Source organism: Rhea americana, unplaced genomic scaffold (genome assembly GCF_003343005.1).
Source record: "Rhea americana isolate MKP2758 unplaced genomic scaffold, rheAme1 scaffold_36, whole genome shotgun sequence".
NCBI lineage: Eukaryota > Metazoa > Chordata > Aves > Rheiformes > Rheidae > Rhea > Rhea americana.
In genome coordinates this window covers 1289944-1317872 of record NW_028186490.1, presented here as the reverse complement: position 1 = coordinate 1317872, position 27929 = coordinate 1289944, and the positions used below count along the sequence as shown (strand labels likewise).

General features: G+C 44.2%; 1 protein-coding gene across 2 annotated transcripts in view; it reads right to left on the bottom strand.

Moving 5' to 3' along the window:
• Positions 1 to 3120: 3120 nt before the first annotated feature.
• Positions 3121 to 27929, bottom strand: part of ZSWIM8 (zinc finger SWIM-type containing 8) — a 63344-nt gene continuing 38535 nt past the window's right edge. For both annotated transcript variants that reach the window (XM_085312259.1, XM_085312260.1), the window contains 20 exons: positions 27316 to 27436; positions 26745 to 26946; positions 25669 to 25844; positions 22224 to 23232; positions 21259 to 21390; positions 20027 to 20206; positions 18497 to 18680; positions 17843 to 17941; positions 16837 to 16961; positions 15314 to 15545; positions 14383 to 14535; positions 13631 to 13853; positions 13146 to 13435; positions 12118 to 12341; positions 11344 to 11826; positions 10559 to 10727; positions 8062 to 8235; positions 6561 to 6680; positions 5433 to 5611; positions 3121 to 4163 (listed from right to left, as the gene is read on the bottom strand). In XM_085312259.1, coding sequence (XP_085168385.1) covers positions 3960 to 4163; positions 5433 to 5611; positions 6561 to 6680; positions 8062 to 8235; positions 10559 to 10727; positions 11344 to 11826; positions 12118 to 12341; positions 13146 to 13435; positions 13631 to 13853; positions 14383 to 14535; positions 15314 to 15545; positions 16837 to 16961; positions 17843 to 17941; positions 18497 to 18680; positions 20027 to 20206; positions 21259 to 21390; positions 22224 to 23232; positions 25669 to 25844; positions 26745 to 26946; positions 27316 to 27436 — 4679 coding nt within the window. In that variant the 3' untranslated portion in view covers positions 3121 to 3959. The remainder of the gene's footprint in view (positions 4164 to 5432; positions 5612 to 6560; positions 6681 to 8061; positions 8236 to 10558; positions 10728 to 11343; positions 11827 to 12117; positions 12342 to 13145; positions 13436 to 13630; positions 13854 to 14382; positions 14536 to 15313; positions 15546 to 16836; positions 16962 to 17842; positions 17942 to 18496; positions 18681 to 20026; positions 20207 to 21258; positions 21391 to 22223; positions 23233 to 25668; positions 25845 to 26744; positions 26947 to 27315; positions 27437 to 27929) is intronic.

Below are 27929 nucleotides of genomic sequence, written 5' to 3'. Positions count from 1 at the left end.
TAATAAAGCAACGCCTATACAGCTTGAGCATTAAAAAAAGTTTAGATTCAACAGCTCTCCAAGAAGATGTTTCTGCATGGAAGCTGAAAGAAGAAAAGTGTGTATCCCAAATAACTATCAAAAGCAGGAAATAAAAATAGAATCAGCTAATTCTAGCCCTACTTGCTGATAGGCATGTTGTTTCCTCAGATAACTCCAGTTCAGATGGTTTATTGGCTGTAAAGATGCCAAATGCAGATATGCTCCTCTGGGGAACTGCAGACCAGTCAGCCTCACCTTGATCCCTGGAAAGGTGATGGAGCAGCTAATCCTGGATAAATTTCCAGACATACAAAGAACACGATGGTGATCAGGAGTAGTCAGCAGGGATTTACAAGGGGGAAATCCTGCTTAACCAACCTGCTAGCCTTCTATGATGAGGTAAAGTGGCTTGATGGATAAGAGAGCAGTAGATGCTGTCTACCTTGACACTGTCTCCCATAGCATCCTCATAGACAAGCTGATAAAGCTAGGCAAGCAGTCAGTGAGGTAGACTGCTGAGTGAAAACTGACCGAAGTATCAAGATCAGCACACAAAGTCCAGCTGGAGGCCAGTCACTAGTGGTATCACCCAGGGGTAGATACTGGGGCCAATCCTGTTTAACATCTTCATTAATGGCCTGGATGATGGAACCAAACTCACCTTCAGCAAATTCACAGATGATATAAAACTAGGAGGAGTGGCTGATAGAGCAGATGGTTGTGCTGTTATTAGAGTGACCTCAACAGGCTGGAGAAATGTGCAGCGAGAAACTTCATGAAGCTCAACAAAGGGAAACGCAAAGTCGTGCACCTAGGGAGGAGCAACTCCTCACACTAGGACAGGCTGGGGGGGCCGAGCAAGCAGCTGGAGAGCAGCTCTGCAGAGATGGACTTAAGATTCTTGGTGGACAAGTTGAACATTGGCCAGCAGTGTGCCCTTGTGGCAAAAGGAGCCAACTGCAAACTGAGCTGCATTAGAAGGAGCACTGTCAGCAGGTTGAGGGAGGTGATCTTTCCCCTCTGCTCAGCCCTGATGTGGCCATACCTGAAGTAGTGTCCAGTGCTTGGCTCTCCAGGCAAGACACACATGGATTTGCTGGAACAAGTGCAGTGAAGGGCCACAAAGATGATTAAGGACCTGAAACCTCTCTCCTAAAAGGAGACTTTCAGAGGGCTGGGATTGCTCAGCCTAGAGATGAAAAAGCTCAGAGAAGGTCTCATCAGTGTTTATAAATACCTGATGGGAGGGTGTAAACAAGACAGGGCCACACCATTCTTACTGGTGCCCAGTGACAGGACAAGAGGCAATAGACATGAACTGAAATACAGGAAATTCCACTTCAACATAACGAAGTGCTGACTTACTGTAAGGATGGTTGAACACTGGAACAAGTTGCCCAGAGAGGTTGTGGAGTCTCCATGCTTGGAGACATTCAAAACCCATCTTGGGGGTCCCACGGTCCTTGGCAACCTGCTTTATAGTTTTGAACGCAATAAAAAAGATAATGTGCATTGCTATTTCTTTTCTCTTACAGCCATTAAGGGGAATACATAGAATGAGAGCAAGTGTACTTCTAGACAAATTCTATTTTGACCTCAGTATAAGCAGCTCTACTGTATTTCCTCAAACTAAAGATACTGGTGACAATGCTCTGGTGCTCCTGAGGTATTTCAGTTATAATAATCTTAAAACTTGCCTGCACAGAGGGTAAGTGTAGTCTATCTAGTAGATAAGGCTCTGCCCTTTTCTTTCCCTAATCAGTCCAAATCCTGAATGCAAAAACTATCACTTCTGTTCCTGATATTTAGCACATTCAGCTTTTGCCCATCTCCCCTCTGCTCCTTTTTTTCTAGAAGATACTCCCTTCTTTCTTCCCTTATTTTTTCTCCTATAAACAGTGGAAAGGAAAAGGTTAGACTTTGTTAGAAAACTTTAAGTCTTCTCCAAACTCCTTGTCCTGAAAATGCAAGAACCAGAGAACACAGCAAGTGCTCCAGGAATCAAGCTGTGCTCTCCTTTCTAAAGTCAGGAGTTTTGCCCAGTAACAGGTAGCTCATACAACACTGAGTTTGTTCAAAACCTACAGAATTTGACATAGTCTTACAAACATCAGTATTTATAATTAGCATGTAACTAGACACTGGAACAAATTACCGAAGAATGCCAAGGGCTGTAAGGAGGTCTTCCAATAGTTACTGTTGCACAATCAGAACTACAGGAACCTTGGCCACACTGTGTAGCCTGTGCCTTGCAGGAAGTCAAACCAAAGGAACCTGCTCACCTGCTTTGCCCAACAAGGGCATCAGCAAAATGGTTTTTTTCTTTCCTTTTTTTTTTCAAGTGTCAATGGAAATATCAAATACAAACAGGCATATAATTCTAACTTATAGGAACTAGAAGCTCCTTATTGTCATTAGCTAAACCAAATAAAAAGCAAAATATATTACTACAGAGAAATTACATTCCTAGCATCCATTAATCATCTGTTTCAATTAGAAGAGCCTTGACGTTTTCGTGCTTGCATTCTTACAGGTGGCAACAGCCTTTTAAATTTCCTTGTCATAAAAAGAAAAGGCTTCTAAAATTAATTTCCTGCAACACCATCCCCATTGGCTCTCTCACATACTCCATCAAGCATATCTCTAAACTGATGGGAGCAGAACACGAGCCTTCTTCATAACATATAACAATTACATCAAGGGTGAGCAGCTACTATTTTGTACAAGACTTTGGCAGTATGAAGCTCTGCATTACTAAGCAGTATCACTGACATCAAGACCGGAAGTGGCTGACAAAAGTTTAGAAAGGCTTACCTTTAACACCAGCTCCCCTCATGCCCATCAACTACGCAGTCAGCATGTACCTCAGGCTCTGCAGAGGAATGTCGTTCTCAGAGTGGTGCCAGGCAAGAAATTCTGGCTTGCAGCTTGCCTAAAAGCTCTGGTCACCTACCTCTTTCTGTCCTGCTATTGCCCAAGGCAGGACAGCCATCTACCAGCTCTCACAGGAGGAGAGAAGCTAAGGAGCTTCCCTTAGCACAGAGCTGGCCAATTCCATCAGACCACCAACACCATAGCAGAGAGAGGAGAGAGTCAGTCTAAGAAAACGAGTGTTTAATCAGGAAACGAGAAGAGACAAGGATAAGAAATCGATTACAGGAGAGTAATACCCCAGCCAAAAGAAACACGATTGTACAACTCGGAACGACCAGGACCAGAACATCCTAAGAGCCAGCAGTGCCCAGTGAGGGACACTCCTGAGGAAGAGCCCAAGCACTTCCAGCAGTCTCCAGGCAACTCAGTGCAGTCATGGACTCCAACTGCCCAAGCTCCAGCCTCTGCCCTCAGCAGCTGTTGCCTGAAGCCGCAGAGGTGGCCCTGGCCTGGCTACTCCAGTCTCAGCTTCTCTCAGCAGGAGGTGCTGAAAGGAATGGAGGGAGCACTGGCTGTACAGAGCAGTCCCAGCCTCTCCCGACAAGAGATGGTGTGTGCAGTAGGAGAAGCCCATAAAAAAAAAAAAAAAAAAAGGAAGGAAAAAAAGTTTACATATTTATAAATGCCAAAATAAATATTTAAGACAGACTCCCCCACCCCTCAAACATGTGCGCAATCACACTGCAAACTGCTCGCAGGACAGCCTCCAGGGGCTCAGGGAGAAAAGCAGCGACTACACCACAGGGCAGCCAGCTCAACTTCCTTCTCATTTCCTGATGCTTCTGAAGCCTGCAGCCCACTGGGAAGGAGGAGGAAGAGCGAGCAAAGCAGAGTGCCAACACGCAACAGTGCTGTAGAGGAATGTCATGGAATAAATACATCAGATCAGTGGTTTCCAACAAGTTAAAACTAAAATAAAAAAGACACCAGAAGGAAGGATGGTGTGAATGGAACTACAACTATGCGGGACGAAGGGCTGCACGTCCGTGGAGCTCTGTCTGCCGTCATGGCGAGAAGGTGGTCATTTCCAGAGAGACCCTTTGCCACAGCTCCTTTGTCTGCTTGCTGCGCTTTAGGTTCTGGAGAATATCATTAAACTGCATCATGCCCATGGGAGTCAGGCAGAAGGCGCTTCTGGCGCTGCGGATGGCATTCACAAAGTCATCGTAGTCAGCTGGAGTAAGGTGGATCAGCCGGTGATGAATGTACTGGATGGGGACAGGGAAAGAGCCTTAAGGTATATGCTCACCACCCTAACTCTGGTGACATTTCAGAGCAGAGCTCAAGCGCTCCCAAAGGTGACACATCACAGGATCCTGTTACCCCACAGCAGTCACAAGACTCAGAAGCTCTGACAGGAGAGCTAGCTCAACTGATAGCAGTGCTATATCTTACTTCCTAACATAGCTAAGGAGACAGTCCCCTCACAGCACCAGAAGCAGCTGTTCTCTCCTTCATGAGCATCAGACCATGGCATAGCCCAGGGCAAAAGGGTCAGCTAAAGGTCTTTGCCATCACCCACCTGCATCTAATCCTCACACTATTAATTCTGCAGGATATACACAGGGACCCAGCATATCCACAGGACATCTCCTTTGCTAAGGGGTATGGCAGGAGTAAGGCTTGCACTAATTTGTTACAAAGCATCCCTAGACCTAGCACGCTCAGTCAGAATCTGCCACTTCTATCAGTTTCTCAGCTAAGGCCCCAAAACTGCCCAACCAGCCTTTAACCTAGTTCACTAATGCAACTCAAAGCAACAGCTCAAGCAAAGCAGCTGTGATTGTCATGATGCAGCTGTGATGTCCCAGAATATCATCTAGGTGGCAGGACAGCTGATCCTAGCTGGACAGTGAGTCTACAGCACTACTCTTCTTGTCACTTATTCAAGAGAAGTAGCTACACGTTAGGCAGTCTGTTTATGCTGTTCTCAGGAAGAGGCAGCTCTGGTATCCCAGCTGGCTCACTGAAATACATTTGCCCTGGTTTCAGTAAATCCTGAAATACCTCATCTGTACTGGTAGCTAACCAAGTTACTTAGACCATTAATGCAAGCACACTAGACAGCCATGCCGGGGCTCAGTAAGGAGGTGAAGACAGGCCACAATCAAGGAGAGATAGGCTAGGAGGCAGCAGACAGGTAGCCCAAGAGCATAAAAGATAAAGAAAAAAGTACAGAAGTTACAAGGCATGGGTAGCACTTGGAGCAAGAAAGGAAGAACAGTAGGGACACAAAACCACACCATCTCGCAGGGTGAGCAAGGGAGCAAGAGGCCTTGAAAGAATCAGTGCAATAGCATCCTTTGGACACAGCCTCCATAAAGGCAAGCAGTGCCTACTCTAGATCCTACGAATGAGACGGATGCATCAGGCAACAGACAGTTCAGCTACCATTACCTCAAGGCCCCTTCCTCTCCACACGTGTGCAGCACCTGCAGGGCAAGTTCTGACAAGCAGGAAGTCAAGTAGCATGTTACCTGCATGTAGGCCTGCTGGCATCTCTGCACCAGCTGGTGGAAGGCTGGGGTGCGCAGGTGGTTGTGCACATGGGCTGGGTTGAGCCTCTGTAGAGCTTCCATGATGATCTCCTGCAGCACAAAAGGGCTCAGCACGCCCTTGGCTGCACCAACACAAAACTGATGCACGTAGTTTACACCTGCACAGGAGGGAGAAGTCACAATAACAGTGTTAAAGATGCAAAAAAGTCAGGCAACCACCTAGCAAGAACCGGATTTGGAGCACCTTCTTCCTAGTGTAATATATTCTCCACCAGCCTTGGGGGAGAAGGGCTAGCGAACTCCCAGGGATAAGGGATCATTTTGATAAATCCATCAGGGCTGAGTACAGAGCAAGTACTACCTCAGCCACTCTGATATTTCCAGTTCTCTTGTTTTTAAAAAGGATGTGAAAAGTATTGTGACAGGATAACTACAGAGACAAGAGTATGCAGCACCTCCTCTCATCGTTTCCTTCCTGTTCACCTTAAAAGCATCTGCACCCTCAGCACTCAGGCCTTGGTGAGGCTGGAGAGATATTCACATTTCTCCACTGCTGTCTGCACTGAAGCTCCCCTGGCAGTAGCAGGAGAAGCCATGTCACTAGACAGTGGCATGTGGCTACTGTCACATGGTTGTAGACTTGTTTTTGCAAGTTCTTACAGCTGACAAAAAAATTAAAAAAAAAAAGAAACAAAAAACTGATACAAAAAAGACCCAAGATGAAGTGAAAAAAACTGATAGTTTGAGCACCTATTGCCACAGAAGGTCTTCAAAGAAGGCATAACTATACGTGAGAGAGAGGAATACTTACAAGATACTGGAAAGGGAAAAGAAAAAGCTATTGTTATAGAATGGAAGATGTACAAGCTCCAAGTCCAGTCCAACCCCAGGCACTTCATCCAGAGCCTCAAAATTCAACAACTTGCAGACAAAACCCAGAAAGAGAACAACTGGCTGAATGAAAGAGCAGCAAGGATCTTCTGAAACTGTCTCAGAAATAGGACACTGGCTTCACCCAATCTTTGGGATTTCAGTCTTGAGAGCTTTTCCCCCATGATCCAAATCCCAGCAAGTAGATTTCTGCTGAAGAACTGCTCTGAGCCTTACCTAACTTTGCAGCTAACCCAAGGAGCCATTTTACATCCTCCGTGTAGGGTGGGCTGCGGGAGAAGTTGTTGGGATGGTCGTTGTGAGCTCTTCGGCCAAGCATCTCCAGAGCCAGCATCCCTGTGAGAAAGGGGCAGCCAGAGTCAAGCAGCACTTCTGCCCCAGCAGGACTCAGTCTAGCTCTTACTCACTGCAATACTCTTTGATTGCCCTGCCCTTCATTAGCAGCAAATTCCCTGGCTGCAAAGAGCCCACAGAGAAACAAAATGCTTAGTTCAGAGACTGTTACCACAAGGAGGAGCTGCAAGGACAGCTGGATCTCTTGAGGCTGGGAAATCTGCTCAACCATCACACCTCACTAGAGCTGCAAAGAGACCACAAGTACCTACAGCACCTGGACCTAAAGCATGGACTGCAAGAGATGCCCTGAAAACAGTGGCTTTGTTCCAAATTTAGAAACAGAGGAGCTACCCAAATCAACCAGGGCAGCTGCAAAGACAGCAGGCTAAGCTTTAGTACGCCAGTCTGCAAACATTGCACTCATTCCTTTACAGTTCTTCACACAACTCCTCCCATTTAAGCATCTTTTAAAAATTCAGCAAGCCCTATGTAACCCAATGGTCTGTCTTCATCTTTCAGGCCCTCCCCACCACCACTTCTCTGTTATTCAAGCTATTAAATGCCTTTCATGTCTTACCACTTGCCAGAGTAATGCTTCCCATGACTTCTGCTCCCTTTCTGGCTGACAAGTACTTTCTCCTCTAGTTTTCAATAAAAAGCTGAAGCAACTTCGAAATAGCCTTCCTCCACCTTCTTGTCGTTCCTCTCCCTTTTCTGCCCTCCCCCTTCCCTGAAGAGCTGCTGGGTTGAACCATCACTATGTATGAGTAGCTTACTGCAATCTACCCTTAACTGCAAACTCTGAGACTCTGATAACCTTATACCAATAACAGTCCAGGCAGACACTGTTTATTTCCTAATAACCAGTGTGACCGGGAAAGGAATACTACTTATACACCCACCTTCTAGGAAATGCAAGTTCCCTCCATACCAGTCTTCCACAACCAAGCTGGAGGGGCAGAGGGTGTTCTCTCAAGCGGTATCATTACACTAGAGCTGTGCCTGCATAGTCCAGGGGAGCAGGAACTGAACTCCATTTTCTTACACGGTCACAACTTCCACAACCACATCCTCAGAGCCCATTCAGGCTTCCTTACATGCACCTGCTGAAAGGCAAGACTCTTCCCAGCTCTACCCACTTAGCTTTCTCTTCTACTCTGACAGCTCTCAACAGCAACTGTACAACCTTCTAGTGCTTCACCTCCATTTTCACTCTCATGATGTGCTCATCATATGATCATGAAACAGCTTTCCCCATGTAGCTAGGATGCCATCATCCCCAACAGGTGCAGTAGGAAATTGCCAAACAACAAGAACCTGCTGCAACCCTGCCCTGAATCCCTCTTGAGGGGGCCATGGGAACCCACTTGGCTGTCCTTACCAACTCGGTATGCAGAGTGGAGGTAGTGCAGACCTTGGGAGCTCACAGGCTGACTGTGCTGCTCATCCTCGGCAGGAAAACCCCCTGTAACAAGGGAGTTGGGCTGTGAGGACAGAGTTGTCAAGGAAGCCCCCTGAATCGCTGGGAACGTTGATCCTGCATGGACACTTCCTACTGAAGAGAGCAAAACAGCAGCATTAGGACCCACCACCAAGCCTCTGGGAAGCCTTACTTGGGCCATCATCTCCCTCACCTGACCACCCACTGGCAACGTACTGTTCTGCTCCCCTAAACAGAACAATACAGCAACCAAAAACCACAGACTTGCAACTGAAGTACAGTGGGGACAGTATCTCTATTTTGTTTGCAAGCAGAGGCTGAAACGAGTCAATTACACGCTTGCTCATCTCTTTCCAGTATCCCATGGACATGCACATCATCCATGATTTACATGTAAATACATGTATTGGCTCAAATATCTTTCTGTGATTCTGACTTCTTGTTCAAGGAAATAAGCATGTCAGTCTCCATCTGATGAGAAACTGCTGAAAAAGTAATTGAATAAGAACTGTATTAGGTCACTCAAAGTTGAACATTGTGAGGTTCCTCCACTTCTGCTGTAAAACAGCTATGACTCCATCCAACAACCCCGTGGGAAGGGTGTTACTGGAGGCTAACCTCCAACTGATTCTCAGAAGGAACAGCAGATGCAAATACTGGCAGAACGTATCAAGCATCAGTAAAAACAGCAAGGTAACTTGAGAAGTTTTAGACACCTTCAGGCACTAAGGGGGGCAAATTCAAGGGAACTACAAGAAATCCATTTGCTAAATGGATACTGCCTAAATTTTCACAGGAAGCAATTAACACTGAGTCAATAAATTGCACTCTGACAAGGGACTCAAAGTTATCTAAACTTCCTCTGAAGAAGGGCTCACAGAGGAAAAGCAAGGTGCGCTTGAGAATTCCAGAGCAGAGATGCCATTAGATGTACAAACATTGCTACCTTTATTTCACAGCTTTTCTATACCAGCCTGGGCAATGCTCCATGTTCTAATTTCTTCTCTCCCCTGCTACCTCTGTGCTGTTTTGTTGTTGTTGTTTGTTTGTTTGTTTTTTGATTTTTTCCCTCTTCTGGAGCATGTTTGCTAGTGCATAGTTGAATACCTGAGAACAATGTACCTCTAAGGACAGATCCACCTGACTCCCTCAGCAAAGCTGACACACAGTGCCAAACAGCCCACAAACTGGGGCAAAATCCATACTGCATTTGAAGTAGGCCAAGGAGAATAACCCGTAAGAATGGGCTGAACTGTTGCCAACGTTCGAGCATCACCACATGATTACCTACTCCATGAACAGTGAAATAATATTTAAGAACTGGAACACAGAAGTTTACGCAAGCTATAAACAATGGCAACTGGAAAGGGTGGGGTTGTTTTTTCCTTTTGTTATTTTAAGTGCCCTAGGATGAGTTAACAGCTCTGGAGGATTCATAGCTCTTGGGAGGCATGCAGAAATCATTTCTCAGAGATAAGATTCACAGCTCCAAGCCAGGACTGAGGCTGTCGGCAAACAGAGGATGTTCTTCAAATTCCGAAGCCTTCAGGACTCCTCTATTTGTTTTTAGCTGGCTTTTTAGCATTAAAATGAAAGAAAGTGCCCTTAAAAATAACTGAAAAGGAAGCCCCTTTCTCTTGAAAATCTGGATATGAGGGAGGTCAACACATTTCTTAAGTGGTTTCCCACATGTCAGTCTTCTAGAGCGTGGTCAGCTGTGAAGCACTGATAAGCAAATGTACAAACAGGCAAACCACAGCATCTCCAGAGAGCTCGAGTCCAACCGCTATCTTCTGTTGCAGCACCTTGGTACAGTGGAAACGTGCCCACAATTCAGTCAACACATCTGCTGCTCCAGTTGTGCACACTACCTGATATAGGTAGTCACCCCAGCCCCAGGACAATACTGATGCAATCACTCAGACTGCCATTGACATGATCCTACCAAAACATCTGTCCTCTCCTCTCCAGAGGACTTCCATGTTTGGAGTACTGGCATCTTTGATCTCGCAGGTCAGGAAATACAACTATTAATGCTACTGTAGCAGAAGTGTGACTGCTGACTGCTTCCTGCATCCTCTTTTTATCTGATCCAAAGGGATCACAAGAGGGAGGAATAAGCTCTAATAAGTCAGAGGTCAGAAGGGCTAGGAGGTCTCCAAACACTTCAGTCTGAAAGGCCAAAATAATTTCACAGTGGAAATTTAGCTAGTCAGAAATTAAAGCCCCACTGAATCAGGCTTCCCTAGTATCCCATTAGGAACCCCAATACCCTTGAACATCTGCACCTGCAGGTTGAGGTGAACTTGGTCAGAACTTTTCACTGCAAGAGCCCTATTCCCACGTGTGATTAGTGAGGAGGATGTGACTGGAGTACAACTAGGAGGCACAGTAACCATACCTATGCTATGCATAGCCCAGGATCTGTAACACTCACTCGCTACATTGGAAGACAGTGACAGTCCTGTCTCGCTGTGATAGGGATGCACCGCAATCTGTGTCATGGATGGAACCGGCACACCAGGGAATGACACCGCTGTAGCTGCCAACGACGGGGTTGTTACCGAATAAGGGTACTGCGCTCCTATGAATGCTGGATGGACACCCTAAAACAGAAGATGAGTAACAGTCATGTCTACTTCCTCTGACCATTTAGAAGAAATCCAAAACGTGATGTCTCCGCATCCCCAGATTGTGGGAAGTCCAATCAGACAGAGAGGAGAAAGCACAGGAAAAAAGCAGCACAGAAACTACCTTGAACCAGATGATTATTACATCTGCTTGCCCCTTATGTTTTTAAATCTAATCAGTTTGTACAAAAACACTCCAAGAACTTTCAAAAATAGACAGAGGCTAAAATATCCTTTGCTGTTTTTTCCCCTCTGTAGTTCTTATTTCATCTGAAAGCTCTCAATATAAGCTTTCTGTCAGGTGCCCTGCATGTTCTGAGAAACTGCAGAGCAATAATAATTAAAAGCTACTGACATAATACAGTATTTTATATTCTCTCAAGACTCTATATACACCCACAGAAGGCTCCTTATCAGTGAAAAAGCTGAGCTGGGGAGCTGAAGGTAGATATCACAACTCACTTAGGGAGAGAGGAAGCTAGAATTCAAGACACAGCAGCTCGCAGCCACATGCTCTCCCCAGTCAGCCGTCTCCCTTCTGGAAGCAGCCACACAACTCCCTGTAAAGGAACAAGCCAATACCAAAACTCACTTGGGGGAAGGCTGAGCCAGGCACTGGGAAGACTGCTGGGCGCGGCATGTGCTGAATGGTGTGTCCAATATACTGAGGGTTACAGGGGATGTGAGTCTGGAGGGTGGTGTAGGGGTGGAGGCCCTGCGTGTGTGTGTGCGCCATAGCTGGTCCTGCCATCGTATGCTGCTGGTACATAGTCGATCCCACAGAAATCACTGGCATGACTGTTGCTGCTGCAGTTACTGCAGCTGCCACTGTCACAGTAGTTGGCTCAGAGGTCACCCGGTTGTCCGTCAACCCACGTGCTGCTTCAGAGGCAGCCCGTGTACCACTGGCACTGCAGCCAGTGGCTCCTTCTCTCTGGGCTGCGGTCCCACCAACAGTCTGTTCATAAAGCCAGTACCACTGGTGAGCTACTTCAAAGAGGACCTCTGGGTACACGCCGCCTCCTTTGGCTGCCTCTTCTACTGCCATGCAGGCCTTCTCCAGCATCAGATTATCCTGAGGAAGGGGGGAAGAAAAGCAGAGGGTGAAAAATGCAAAACTGGAAATGCCAGGAGATGGCAAAACTACAACAGGAGAAAACTGTAATGCATCTAAAATGGCTGTGGCTATAGGGACAGACAGAAACAAGGCTCCAGAATAACCAGAGCTGTCCATGAAAGACAAGAGAAATCCACAGAAATGCAATTAAGGCTGTCCAGCAACAAAAAGGAGCCAATTCCACAGATGAAAGCACATTCTTGATGGTGGAAATCAGGTTGTGCTAGCCATCTCCCATGTGATGCTCACCTGTTCCTTACACTGCACCAGGGCCCTCTGGATCTCGTTTGGGTTCAGGGCATGGGCATGGGGCAAGCAGCTGAGTGCCAGTTCAGCAGCTGCTCGCACCATGTTGGAGTCTCTAGCCCGTGAGGCCCTGTCCGCCAATGATGCCACCTCCGGAGGTGTCAGATGTCCATCCCAGCACTCCACCAAGATGTTCAAGGCTGCACTACCAATCTCCATGGCCTGCCCTAAGAGTAAAAGAGAATACTGTCATGCTGCTAATCATGCCCAACACTGAGCCAGTTAGCTTCTCCCCTCCAACACGTGCACTCATAACTTCCCTCAGCGGCCAGCAACAGATTCCAGTTGCTCCCCTTTTAGGTTTCAAATCAGATTCAGGTTCTTCCTCTGAAAAAGCGGGACAGGTAAGAGCCCTGAATAAGCCGAATAAACAGGCAGTGACTGAGGGCACTATTATCCAAGCTAAGTGAAAGGTGCACTTGAGGCAGTGAGAGGAACTTGCCATAACTGCTTTGGTACCCACAAACCACAGCTTGGACTGTTCCTTGACTTCTGGCACATCAGGAAAACATGAACTTTCCCGGGAGTGTTTTTTGTGCTCTAGAAGCCACACAGGCAGAAAGCTGATAGTGGGACTGGATGCAAACAGAAGAAGGAGGAAAGTGAAATTTTGAACACAGCCGAACAATGCATTCCAATTTTACAAGTGGGCATCTCTTCAGCAGACCCCCAAAGGAGAAGATCAGTCTCTGTGCACATCCCTTTCCCAAAAGCTTCTGAGCTTCCAGTTGATGGCTGCAAGTACTGAAGTACATTGCAGTACAAACAAGAAGAAACAAGACACCAGAATTTTCCATGCCAAAACAAACACTACAGTGTAAATCACCAGTTCCTAGCTTGTAGCGCTGGTTGTGCTACATGGCTTACATGGCTACCACAGCACATCAGCATCACCGCGTCTGGGCACAAGCTCACCTCCCTCCCCTCCTTCCTGTTCAAAAGCAAGCTTCCCAATAAAATTGTGCTGTAACCTGTGATCCAGGAGACATGGGAGGAATAAGTTCGAGAGAGCCAGTTGGGGGACACAAAGTTGTGCAGCCCTAGTGCATAGAGCCCGATCTCGAAGGCGCAGAGGTGAAGGTTGCGGTGTGGTCCCTGGTGCCCACCACTAGAGGAAGGATGGGTGAAGATGGAGGTGCTGCTATTTCCACCTGCTTTGATAAGGACTGTCTTGGCCAATTCAAAGTAGAAGTGAGCAGCTGCCTCTGAGGGCTGGTTTGGGACATGAGGAGCATGGCTCTCCAGTCGCCTGCCTTTATACCTAAAAGAAGATAGAGAAACCTTTCAGACAGCATCAGGTACCCCAAGTTCACTAGCTGGGATGCAGAGTTTCTGCCTTTAGGATCCAGAGGAAACAAAACAAGCTCTCCTAAGGAAGTACTTCCTGGTGTACACAATGCTACGCCCCTCGTATCATGCCTAGAGGTTGCCTCTGTGCATCGGTATTATTCATTACCTGCCAACTTCCACAGTCTTTGCACGGGCTCCCCCACTGGCTCTCCTACTGCCACTGGAGGAGGAAGAGCCCAGAGAATCACTTGAAGAACTGCTGATACTGTCACTGTCCTGTCCTCTGCCCCAGGATGTTGTTGTCCATCCTCCACGTAGCGGCCGCCGACTGAGCGTTGGAGAACTGTCAGAGGTGGTTTCAGGAGCGCTGCTGTCAATACTAGCCATGCCTACAACATCAAAACCAACACAGCAATGTCAGCAGGCAAGCGCCTAGCCAGGTCTCCTACAGTTCTGTGTAAGGATAGTCATGACAGTGACAGTCAGACTAACAGCTAGCAGGCATTTAACTTCTTCGCAGAGTACAAAAGCTGAAATTAGCCAGTCTGGCCACAGATATCGCAGTCATTTTGCAGTTCTCTGATTAAAAAACAGAAGTATCCAAGCAGTAAGTATCTTTATTTCCCTCTTCACACCATCCCAACCCCTCAATCTGTCTGCCAAGCTTTACAGCAGAGTATAACAGCAAGAAGCAAAAATTCATACAAGGTCAAGTTCTGTATATTGTATGAGTACAAAGCAAGGAGGAAATCTATGGAGCAAAGCTTATTTCTTCAGGCCAAAGACGTCAGAAGCAATCAAATGCTTCTGTAATAAAGGAAAGACTGACAGGTAGAATAAAAGAGAAGGTGAATTACTGAAACCCCAGCAGGGTGGCTAGCACAGTGCTATAGGCTGTATTAACTAAGCAGTTCCTACCTGTGTGCTTCTTCTTCTGCCTGACAGGAGAACCCCAGCATCTCCCATTGTATCCACCTCGGTTGCCAAGGGCCAGACGACTGGGGACCTTTCCTTCTTGTTTCAAGACAGTGGACTCCCCTGCAGGCTCACAGGGGGACCTCTGAGAGCTCTCTGCATAAAGAGGACAGTGTCAAGGTAAACATTACTTTCCGTACCTTTAAAACCAGATGTGCCAGTTTAAAAGTATAAATATTAAAAGACATAGATTCTTTAAAACGTAAGTGCTACTCAGAAGCAAAATTGTATCTGCTCTCTTTCAGTATTCAACATATCATCAGGCATCAGGTCAAGAACATGTAAGCTTAACAACTCAAGCTTTGGAAGGTGTGTTTCAACTACGGACAAAGTTTTAGAATAACAGTGCTCCAGCAACCTTGACCTTATTGTGCTAATCCTAAACTATTACTAACATCTTTGGGAAGAGTTAAGAGATTATCTGCCTTTCACCAGATGCTGTTGTATGTGATGCTTACCATTGAAGCAGGGACATATCTTGAAGGAAAATATACCCCATTTATCATGGATGCCTTTCAGCCATCATAGTTACTATTCTCAAAGGAAGGCATCTGACTTGGTTACTTTTTGGAATGCTGTTGTACAAAGCTAAAAGATGCAGTCACTGCTGTTTTATGTATACCAAAAAATAGTTAACAATTGACCCAACATAGAATAGACTCAAAAGTAGTTTGAATACCTATGCAAAAAGGTCAGCAAAAATAGATCCAGCCAAGCAGGTAATGGGAGAATGACGTTCTAGGAACTGTCAAGCAGCCAGATGCTAATAATACCAATCACTTTCAACCACTTCCCAAGGCAGACAAGAGCTTAGTTTCCTCTTTGCACTGATAACCAAAGGGTTACAACGTAGCCCTTCCAAAGAACCTCTTACCCTGTGCGCTCTTCTCCACGAAGTTCTCGGGACTGCTCTGGACTGCAGTGCTTACACTGGCTTGCTGAGTGACAGAAGTCCCTGGAAGCTGCTGGATAGCTGCAGTGGACTGGGCAGCGTGTTTGGAAGGAGATTTCTGATTTGCTACTGTAGGCTTGCTCGATGAGTAGAAGGAACTCAGAGTCTGTGGTTTGTGTGTTTGACTCTCTCTGTCTAGCAATTTGTCTAAAATCTTTAACAGCAAGGAAAAAAATAGAACTTAGTAGGAGAGTGAGAAAACAGGCATCACACAGAGAAAGAGGGAGAGAGAAAAGTATCAAGTCAGCTTCCTTATGGAAAATAAATTCCATTTGGTTGGATAATAAAGAAAATATTTGCCTCCCTTTTAGAGAGAGTAGGCATCTCCTTGTGCTGAAGATCAGTCATGCACAGTTGAGAGCCTTGTGGTCTGCATTACTGGGAAAGCATAGATTCATTTGTACTCAGTAACAGCCTCATTTTTAGTTCAAAAACCCACTGGCTTCCCATGGAAGGCATCCAACACATACAATACAAAAGCAATTCTGCTACATCAAGCACAGAGTAAGGCTGTTTAGTTCTGCCAGTCATTAGATGTTCTTGCTTAAGTCCCTGCAATTATTTGCTCCCTATCTAAAAATTACAATTACTGAGAAACTGGTAAAGCCTTTTGAGACTCTCAGACACTAGAGAAATTGATTTCTAGTAGACTACAATAACAGTTTCTCATCCCTGTTTATTACATAATTGAAGAACAACGTATTAACACATTTTATGGGTTTGTTCATTTCTGCTGTTCATTCTGCACATGAAATGAACACTACAAGTGTGACAGGATTTATCTGTAGACAGCTGATGCTGCAGGTGTTTGTTATTAATCTCTGTAGCAGAGAAAAGTGTAGTAAAAGAGCTTCTCTTGTACAAGTCAGAAATAAACTCTTGCTGGGTAGAACTGTTTCTGAACATAAAATATAATAAAACCTGCCTGAAGCTTTAGCAGTTTTTCATACTGGGGAAGGAGTGGGGCAGAGTTGTACTCCCTCTCTCACACGGACAGTTAAGAGATAGGTGGATTGAAATGGTATATAGAAGAGGTGAGAGAGATTAAGAGACAAAGGCTTTGCTAGTTACATCGTTCTGCATGCAACATTCCTGCACCAAAACTAAATCAATGCCCAGACCACACGCAAAATGCACACCAAAAACCCCTGGGACAAAGGACTTGTTTCAGCAGGTAAACAAAAGCATGAAATTAAGTGAGAATGCACTTCCAAAGTGGTGCTTAAGAAACCTATATGGAAAGCGTGCCAGAGCAACGAACACTATGCAGTCAGACTTTGCATCAGTGGGGGAATATAAGCAGTGGGGGAATATAAGCGCTACAACATGGCTTGTAAATCAGCAAGCAGTACATGACACAGCAACTTATACACACTGGCAAAACTGTGAAATCTGTCAAAACCCAAACTTTGCATCACCTTTTCTGCTTTTAAAGAGATACTCACCTTCTTCAGCTTAGACTGATCATCCTTGTAAGTAATCATCAGAGCTAATGCCAGATCCCCCTTCTCCCTTCGGGTGCCTTCACACAACAGAGGATGTTCTGCTTCACTTACAGTTGTCTTCATGCCTGCAAGCCAGAAAAGAGAAAGATGGAAAGAAAAGGTGAGCTCAAGGGGCTTACACAACATCCTGAGCATTACCTATACCTCGGACTGTTTTATTCACCTCACTGTCATAAGTGAAAGAAGAATTTCCCTATTTTTCTGTTCACTTCAGAAACAGCTGTTGAGTAAACAGGAACTGTTGTCTGTTCCAAAATACTAAGCTTGCTACGACTGTCAGAGCAACCAGAGATGCCTCAAGAGTCCAGACCAGCCCAGAACTCCATCTTGAAACAAACTTTTCCAGTTTCTGCAGATGCTACAAGCAAGCATTCCCATGCCATGAAGAACTCATCTTCCTCCTTTCAGAGATAAGGCAACAGAGGATAGGTCTTGTTTAATCCATTCTACTCTTCCTTTTCATGTGCTGCTCTAAAACAGGCATACACATACTGTCAAGAGTATATAACAGTAATATATATAACCACTGCTTTGTTGCTGAAACTGATAAAAGAGGCAGTAATCCAGTAGTGCACCAAGATCCTGAAGTATACAGCAACACCTGCGAGCGCTTCTGCTAGTCTTTAACTACCATTGTCGAAACTCTTCTGATGACCACCTTCTGTTCTCTGAAACTGTCCATCTCAGCAAACAAGAAGAATGGCTAAAATGCAATTTATGACTTTAACATTCAGTTCCTGGCCCATATCCCCCCTTGCATTACTCCTGTCTTTGCAAAGGCACCTCAAACCTGGCATGTTGGACACTTCCGCATACAGTACTGACAATCCATACAAATGCTTTTAATTCTGCCAGACTGAAACCATCCATCAACTCTCACCAGCAAAACGCAGCAGGATGCGGAAAATGGACGAGGAAAGCTTTTGCTTACAATAAAGAGTCTTACCAAGAGCAGCAACAGCTGCTTCAAAACCAAGCTCTTCATCTCCAGGCATTTCATTATTCCAATTACGGCTTGGGGGTCTAGAGCCTGTAGGAGAAACCACTGAAAGAAGACAGGAGAATTAGCGCTTAGCTTTCAAAACCACAATCTCAGGGCAAAAGGCATTTCTGGCAGCTTTTTGAGTTTGTAGAGCTTCCTGTGGTCTAATTCCCAGTCCTCATATCAGTTTCAAGACCACAGCTCTGTTCTTGGTCTTCTTCGCCTTCTCTCTCTGAACTCAAAAGGCTCCAAAACCAGGGAGGCATACTATCAAGCAAGTCTTCTAATCCTACGTTTTTGGGCTCTTCCTTAAATACTAGGTTTATATTAGCCAGCATAAGGAAGGAAGAGTCAATCATTTATAACTATTTTGCAAACACACCAATAGTGCTGAAGTATGGTAAGTTTGCAATTGTTTTCAAACATAAGCAGAAGCAGAGCTAATTCCACTGAGATAAAAAATATCTCTAGAGCTACGTGGATGAAAAAGCAAGTAACAGTGTGGAAAGATCAAGCTTAGGCTGTTCTCACACAGAAGACAGTTCCTTTCTGAAACTCTCTGAAGATCTGGAATCTTAGAACATGCTGTATGCACATGCAAGCCAATACAGACTGTACCTGGAGTGCACAGGACATCAAAAATAAAGCTAGCCAGCATGAGAGGCAGGACAGGACGATAATCACATAAGGTCCCTTCTCGCAGTTCTTCGGCTCTTCCTCGAATAGTATTCATCTCATTAGTGCCCAAGGGAATCTTCTTCAAGAGAGCTACAATCTCAGACTCCTGATATGCCAGCTTCACCTAGCAGTGTCCAGGAAGAAACAGAAAAAGCAGCCATCAGCATAGGCCCTGTGCACAGCTGACCATTTCTCCCTACACAGATGTTGAAGTATAGCAATAGGTTTTCTTGATTTCTTAGATGACAGCATTCCTTAGAACAAAAGCCACCCTTACCACTCCCTCCACGCTGAATATAGACATGCAAATCTAACAGAAGTCTTGCTTCATATTTACACACAACTTCTTTTTAACTCAAATTATTTTTCTGAAACTATGCACAGAGAAAAAACTTCAGCCTTCATTAGAACATTAGAAGAAGTGTTTGGTTGGACAGGTCACTGGAAAAGGAGATCACTCCTAATTGTAGGAAAAAGTATACTACATTAAGTAATGCATCAGCCTGAACCAAGAGGAACTGACTAGTAGATGAATGGGCATGGCGTGGCAACAAACATGCCACCACAATAGAGATCATTATATTCACAACTCTGTGCCTTTCCTGCATTCTCTGCATTTTACCAAGTGAAGGTGACTGCTTTCACCTCAACACCTTAGGCAGCTGGTGACTGCCAAGCTCTTACTTAATCTTATCAGACCCTAGTAAGTACAGATAATCCAAACAACAAGTGTACTTGGTGAATTCCTAGCAACAATACACATTTCCAGAATCTGCACAACCCTGCACTCAAAAGAAAGACCAAGAAAGACCGCTGCAGCTCACAGACAAGGTGTTAATTGGCCACTTTTTTTCTAAATAAGGAAGCCTAGTAGTCATTAGGCAGTGTCCACTGCATGCCTGCAACTATACATATGTTCGTATACCAACAAATGAAATATCAGCAAGAACAACAGTTTTCCAATATGAAACAATTGTACTAGTTCACCCAAAGGAATAAATTTCAAACCATTTAAAACCATTTAAGCAGTGCAAATATGGACAATTCAGTTTACAAACAGCCTCCCCCTCCCCCCAGATTAGCTAAGCAATCTAAAAACATATTTAAGATAATATGAAGTAAGCTGTTGCAAATGAAAAAATGTGCACAAAGGAGGTGGCCCTCACTTAAACATTTTTTAAGTTCACAGATTCATGTGAAAGCAAACACCTGTTGGCAGATAAGGCCTGAGCTTCCTTTCAGTGAAGATGACCTCAGATGAAGTGATCTTTCCAATGAAGTTCCAGGAAGATCAATGTGTGCTTGGAACACGCACACAACCCAGTTAGTTCAAATGCAACTAGTTTTAAGGAAACTTATAGTATAAAAGCATGACCAAACTTCACAAGCTAAAATGGGAAATACATGAGCATAAGCAGTCAAGTAGCACAATGTCACTTATGGATACCATCTTTCTGAAATGCTTCATACCTCCAGGGCCTTGGTAGAGGCAGGTGGTCTCTGTAGCTCCAGGGCAAACATTCCTATCCGGAAGGCCAGATTGTGGTACTCTAGCCGCTCACTCAATACGGTCAGTAGGAAAGCAGCTTTGGACAAGGTGTTGGTTGCCATCCAAGTCTGCTTACTGGTTGATACCTTGTTTTTTTTGCCCTGTTCGAGAAGAAGATTATAGTAGGACATTTTAGAAAAGGAATGCACCTCAGCTCTGACAGTATGAACAATAACTGTCTGCACCCATGCAGCAAGACAAGGACTGGCCCATTTGTCTAGAAGCAGGTTCATTCTAGCTCTCCTGATTGATTTGATGCCTGGCCTTCCACCCTTTCAGAAAGATAAGGAAGATAAGAACAAACTTACTTTACTTCATTCCCTTTGCTGAAGAATTCCAAATCCCAGCGGTTACAGATAACCATTGCTCCTTTCCCTATCTCTTTCCAGCACAGCACAGGGGAAGATATGGCTTGTTGGTAAGACATATGTTCACTGTTGGATTGGTGCTGCGCAGGCAGATGTTGCACGCCTGTCCCTTCCAAGGGCAGGGAACCCTTCCATACAGCAAACACTGCTTAGTGCCACTACAAGTGATTTTCTGGAAGCTTATGCTTATTTCTTCCCTTCCCAGCTCTCTATCCCAAAATAGTGAAGCTTCTAACATTTCCAGTGGCACATATTTTAAAAGAGGAGACTAGGAGTTTGGGAAAAATCATAAAAAATAGGTAGGTCACATATGCACAAAGTTGCATAAAAATCAAGACTTCTTTGTGGTTGATGTATAATATTATAGCACAGAGCAGAAGGTACCTTTTAAACAAAAATACCCTTCGAAGTTGAGGCTAAATAGGATGTTTTGTTCAACCAGATTTTAAATGTATTTCTAAAGAAGCTGCTTCCTGCAGCTTTTAACAGCCAAACCAAGCTTCTCTCTGACGCAAATGGAAAAGGGAAAATTTTTTAATAAAACTTAGTTTCTAAAAGCGCCAAGTCCAGTTGAATGGCTTATTATTTTCTCCCTTCTATTCCCTCCTCCTTCTTCCCCCAGTAACTGGGCACATCAGTGACACCTGAGAAGTCCAATCCAAAGAGAATATCAAGTTCTGCATCTGCATCACAGTAAATGAGAAATGCCTGGGAATGCTATTGCACTCACCCTACATATTCCTTCTAATCTCTAACCTGCGATATTAGACAAGCTCTCTCTCTACCTTAGTTGGTGGCTGTTCCACTTTGAGATCTGGAGGGTTGGCCAATAGGTCCCTGGCCAGCTCTACAGTTAAGCGACATGCTTCATTACTGTATCCATGTGCATACAAGGCCTCTGCACAGGCAAACAGGATCTGCAACAAAGAACAGATGGTCACATTTGAACCACATTCCCCCAGTCTGGAGGTCAAAGCACTTGTCGCAAAGCCTCTGTAAAACACAATTCACAATTAACCTCAGTAGCAGGTCTTCTCAGAGAATCCTCCTTGCCTGGGCCTTCATCATCCCTCTAAGTACTCCTCTAAAAACCCTTATCTTCCATGATTAAGTCCTCTCCTCCCTCCAGGTGCTATAATCAGATAATTACTCAAAGATAAACTAAAATCAAAGCTGAGTTACTGTAACCGTTTCCATGCATACCCAGATCAGCTTCTTGCTTATATAGGTGCAAACCCTAAACATGTTTTGAAGTTTTTACAGGAATGTGTCACAGCATATTTAGACTGTGTCTTGTTTTCCAGAGAATTTCTGTTTATGTGGCTGGATTTAAATTTCTCCCGCTGGGCATTTTTTTTCTGTTTCTTTTTTTTTTTTTTTTTTTTTTTTTTTTTTTTTAGTCAATTTTTCCATTTCCAAGAGCAAGGCGAGGGAAAAAGCAGACACTGTTTTACCTACAATCTTATACATTCGTAAATCCTGGAATCTGAGATGGTATGAGCCAAAACTAGGACACACTTGAAGGGAGCAGAGCAATAGAGGGTCAAGCATGCGGGACGCAGAAGTGTGATATCACTACATTAAGACTGTAGATATGTTATGATACAATGGGTTATGACGACATTATAGTTAAGCACTTGACTTAAAAACATGCGAGGTTAACTGTGCCAGCTGAGAGGGCAGTGAGATAGTGACGTGTACAATACATAAAGAAAACCGCCCAACAGTGTTCTGAACTAGATCCACTCACCTCCATCCGGTTCTCCTGCTCCAGAGGCTTTATACCAGCAAATATATCCTGCTCCTCTTCATTTCCTCCTTCAGCTTTGTCATCATCTTCCTTGGCTACCTCCTGTGGATTCAGATAGTATACCTGGTAATCGTCTTCTTCTTCTCCCTCATCCCCTCCCCCTGCTGCACCGTTCTCCCCCACTTCTTCTGGCTTCAGGCTCACACCACCGCTGTTCTCATCTGCAGAAGGCAGGTCGTCATCGCCACTACCCATTTCTCCCACAGGATCCTTAGATGATTTCTTGGCCGTGGAACTGCTCCTGACACTGGGCTCAGGTCCCTCAGAAAAATACACCCCACCATCCTCTTCAAAGGTGTCCCTGTAGCTCCTGCTCAGTGGGCTTTCTGTAAAACTAAATGTGTTGCTGGCTTCTGCCCCCAGAGCCAAGCTGCTGTCATCCAGGCTCATCTCTGCCAAGTCCGGCTCCAGAGAGCTGTCTTCGCTGCTCATGCGGCGTTTCCCACTATGTTTACTGGTCAAGCCTTTGCTCACTGGCAACTTGGTTTTGCCCACTCCAGTCTTATATACAGTTTTATCACCTTCCGCCGAAAGTCGTCTCAGAACCCTCTGCGGTGTTTCAGAGACAACTTTCCGCTTTCCAGTGAGCTCCTTTGGACGTACTGCTGGCTCCTGGGGAGAAGGACGTGGCCTGTCCCCAGGCTGCAGGCACGGTCCGCCAGGCTCCTGTCCATGGGTTCTACCAGTCTCAGAGGCAGTTTCTGCACACTGCAACCGGCAACTTCTCTGCTGAATGGCCTTCACCCAACAGAATGAGTTCTTCTTGTCAGTGCTGCTGTATGTGATCCCAGGAATAGGATAAGCCTCTTCCCAGTTGAAGTAACAGGCTTCCACAGCTGGCTTAAAACCCTGGAAGAGCTTCTCCAGTGATTTCTTGTGCTGACCCCTCTTGACATTATCTATGACTTTCAGCTGCCACTGTCTGAGCTGTGAGCAAAGGTCCCTGCGCCTAAGGGAAGAAATGAGAGGACAGGTTAGAAAGCAGACGAAATACATCAGCAACAAAACTAATTCACAGAATACCTCCTCCTCTTAGTCATAAAACTGTTCTGCTAAAATAAGTATACATAGCATTAGTGAGAAAGGTAAGTCTAGAAAAAGAAACAGGTATATTAATGACCAAGTCCTAGACAAGCCTACAATATAGAAACAACATCAGCACCAACACAAAAGCATGCTGCAAACAGGAAGGTTAAAAATGAAGTACTGTCTACTCTGTTAAGAACCTCAAATAAGGCATTGCATTATAGGTGCCTTAGCAGTCTCAGATTGCTCCTCCCCAGGGGCCAGAATCATTCATAAAACAAAGAGGGGAAAGAGCACTGTGAACAAATTCAACCAAGGCTTTCAAAAGTGCAATCTAAACAGCCCCTTGCATGGAAGCACACTGCCAGAAAGGATCACCTGATTTACCTCTTGGGTTCTTATGTTTTACTCAAATATGCCTTTCTAGAGGCACAACGATTTGATTTAGGCTGTAGCAGGCTATCCTCAGAAAACTAAACTCTTGCAACCCTCAGGCACAGAACAAGCAAGAAAAAAACGTAATTGATGTTCAAAGAAATCTGAGGAGCTGGTAGGATTACATATAACTATTACAGCAGTTAGTCCCCTGCCCTATATTACCAGGGGATGAGCAAAGCATTTCTGCGTTCCCCAGCTCCAAACCTCGCTTAGACTCTAAGTATACAAGTGAGATGGTTTGAATGGACTACATGTTTAGTTGATCTAGTTCAAGAAGAGGAAAAGACATCTTTAGACACTGCACCAAGTATCTAAGTCAACTGCCATCTTATTTCTGCCACAGATTTCAGGGATCTGGGGTACAAGCCCAACACTTGAATCCGCAGATTTCCTATTAAAAGGACAGGGAAATAAACCAAAACGGGGTGGCTGAGCTTAGGTGCAAAGGGACAAAGTGAGCTCAAAAGAATGTACTCCTTCTATTTGACCATTAAAGAAACCAGTTAACAAGGGGCAGACTGGCAGGGCTTAGTCAAGGAGCGGATTTTCTGAAGGAAAAAGGAGGAGGGGGAACTACTGAGAAAAGATAACATGAAGGTGAAAATCTGCAATGAATTACGAATGAGACAGCAAGTTTCCTTATGGCTCACTGGGGAGAGTAGTGAGAATGGACAGAAAGAGGTTTCTTCCTGCTGACTATTCAAACTCTAAGAGAACAGGAAATCAAGCAGGAGCATTTGAATTATGCATGAGTTTAAGTAGGAGCTTTGAGCACATTTGAAGTGCATCAGACAACTGGAATGTGAATACACAACACAACTTCATACTTTATTAAAAGTCAAAAAGCTTTTATGGTTTCTCTATGTGACATGATTGATGTTTGTGTTTATTTTAAGCTTCATTCCCAGTTTCATAGCATCTTCAATTTGTTTTCATCATCTATGTTTAGCTACTTCATACTGTAAGCTGCAGAAGACAGAAACTGGCATCCATTTTAGTGTTCCTGATGTATCTTACAAAGATATAGAATTGTATCAATGTTATGTAGCAACATTTTTATTTTTCACAGAAAGCAAATATTATTAACATGCAACTATACTGAAAAAACACCCTTTCTTTGTTCTGAAAAAAAATTTCTGGCCATTTATAGCACATTAAATTAATACAGTACAATTTGCACACTACACTTTGTAGATTAGACAGATAAAAAATTGCAATGTCAAGCACAACATTTAACATGAGCCCTCAGTACCTGAAATGCTATTCAATTTATGTTAAATAAAGTGGTGGTGATTTACCAAGGCACAATATGGTATAGAAACCTACAGAAGCCTCAGAATTTTTCCTCAGGTACTGAAAACACATACCTGTGATATTACTTGGGAATACTTTGCAGAGATTAAGCTCCCTAAGAGCACAGGAAACAAGAAATGGTTCATCTTGAAACAGGCAACAGCAAATAACAGGGCTAAACAAAAATCAGTAAATTGCTGAATGGCTCAAGTTTTTAAAAGCATTAAAATTATTGGTAACCTGTATTACCATCCACAGAAAATGTCCTCCACTGGGATGCTGAAATGTAGAATTATGCTCATACATTATAGGGAGAAAAATCAGTTGCTTTCTCTCAGAAAAAAGCTAACTATTCACACTACAAGATGTTGCTAAAAGTAAGTGACAATATCAGTTAAAGTTGAAAGCAATTATAGTTCTCTTAAACCTTACATAGCACATAGGCCAGAAGGACTAAACAGTTAAACAGTTTGCTTAATGAGGTGATGATATTATCACAGGCCATCTACAGGACAAAACTTCTTGAGTGTGCTTGTATATCAAAGAAATAAATGAGAGATCAGAGCCCAACTGTTTAAGAAGTCTCCACACTCCACACCCATTATAATTACCCAACTCTAGTGCTCACCTTTGTGGACTAATAGTTGGGTCAAGGACAGCCAGCCTCCAAAGAACCACCATCTCGTCACACATACTCGCACAGGCATGAGCAGCTACTTCCGACTGGCCATTGCTGCGGCCCGTGTGCCCACTGGCACTGCTGTGTGAGGCAGATGTTCGCACACTGTACCACCAGCCAGTTATCTGCAGGAGAAAGGATGTTCAATAGAGCTGTGTTCTGGCTACCATCTCATCACTTGCTCTCACTTAACCTTTTAACCACAAGGCTACCGAATCTGCATACCACAACTGTGTAAATATTTAACAGGTAGCTAGTACTGTATTTTCATTTCACTCCAAAATAACTGAGAGATAGAACAGTACTAGTTTGTGAGAACCAAGGGTCGCAAAATTTGTTTCATTCACAGAAAGCATATGCCCCCACAGGGAAAAAAAAAAAAAAAAAAAAACAGCAGATTTGTTTACTAGAAGCCTTAACGTTTGGAGAAAAAAGTGAACAAATGTGATAAGTGAAGCATTTCTTTTCCTCTGCTCAAAACTGAGATATACAACAGGGTAATAAAGAAACTCTCACTGCGTCTTATTATGGAGAGAGATCAGTGTCCTGAACTATCAAAGGAAAACTTTTCCATAACAAGAATCAAAAATTGATCCGACAGATTACAACTCAAACCTACCAAAAGACACTTTCTATAAAAATAATCAGTCTCTGAGATTCTATCACTCATCACCTGCCAAAATGACAGCTCATAATTGGTGTACTTTGTTTTGGAAAAATTATTGTGATGAACCTCCTTGCCTGGGCAGAAGCTAAAACAGGTTTGCTTAAAAAAAAAAGAATTCAAACTCATACACAAATGTTAAAATGGTTGGGTATTTTTGGGTTGTAGCATTGCTGGGGCATCTCTGAATCAGCACAAGAGAAAACTATAAGATAATTTTGGTGTAAGGTGGCATAGGTCTGTAATGCACTTAGATTGTTAAAATAAACAAACAAACTCAGCCGTGAATTTAAAGGCACATGGGATCAATCTGACTAACAGAAGTCGTTCTTTTTTCCTCACAGCAGGGAGGTTCAATTACCTGCTCATAGTTGAGACACTGGTCAGTCAAAATCTCCAGCAAAGGAGCTGCATTGCTATCCCGCCTCTTAAACATCTCCCGCACAATGGAAAGCAGGTTCCAGATTCCCTCGGGCTCCCTTCCTCGCAGAGGACGCAGGAGACAGGCCCACTCAGCAGCAGCTGGTGGCTCCGTGGAAGAGAGATACATTGAATTCACATCACTGCATATAAAAGAGAGGTGCAGGGATGAGGAAAAACGAACTCAAGCACAGCCACACAAACTCCCACGGGTATAGGCTACATCCAGAAGTATATGTGTGCGCTGAATGGGACAACCACACAGAACAGAAGAGAGGATAAATAGCTGAAGCCTGAGAACATCACACAAGTAAAGTATTGCACAAATACACAGCATGCTCTACCAAAATAGCATTGGACAAAGTATGCAAAACTAGTCTGGAAGACTGACATCAAAACCAAGCATCCTTCACTCCATGGCATCACATAAGGGTACATACTATCAAGGTTAAAAGAAAGAGCTTACAGATTATGTGAATATTACATTTTCCCTTGAATGGGAAAAACTTTACCTGAAAACAACAGGAGAGGGTCCACAGAATTTATGAAGAGTTTTCTTTATGTTGTCACTCAGAGTAGACTCATCTAAGTACCAAGTGCTTTGATCTGATGCAGAGGGTCCAGCAGTGGGATCTGAACAAAAGAACACATATACAGTTCAGAGGTTTTGAAGAGATGTTCTCTGTGTGTCCCACCACAAAGATTAAAGGGAGCATATAAACAATATCACTCAGCTTATTTCACCAGTTGCAGAACTGCTCACAATTTCAAAATACTATTCTGGCATCACCTTAACCACTGAGAACACTAAACTGGGAGGTGAAGTTGCCATGCTGAATGGCAGAGCTACAACCAGGATTGTGCCAACAGAAACCTCATGAAGTTCAGCAAGGAAAAATGAAAACTTCTGTACCTGAGGCAGAAAACTCCATGCAGGTTGAAAACGGATTGAAAAGCAAATGGCTGGGTGGCTGAAAGGGCTTGGAAATTATGGTGAATGTCAAGTGGAATACAAATTAATGACACACTTTCATCACAAATAAATCAAGCTGCACACTGGGCTATATTAGGAAAAGCAGAGCTACCAGATGTAAGGAAGTTATTTTACCCCCCTCTATTTGATATT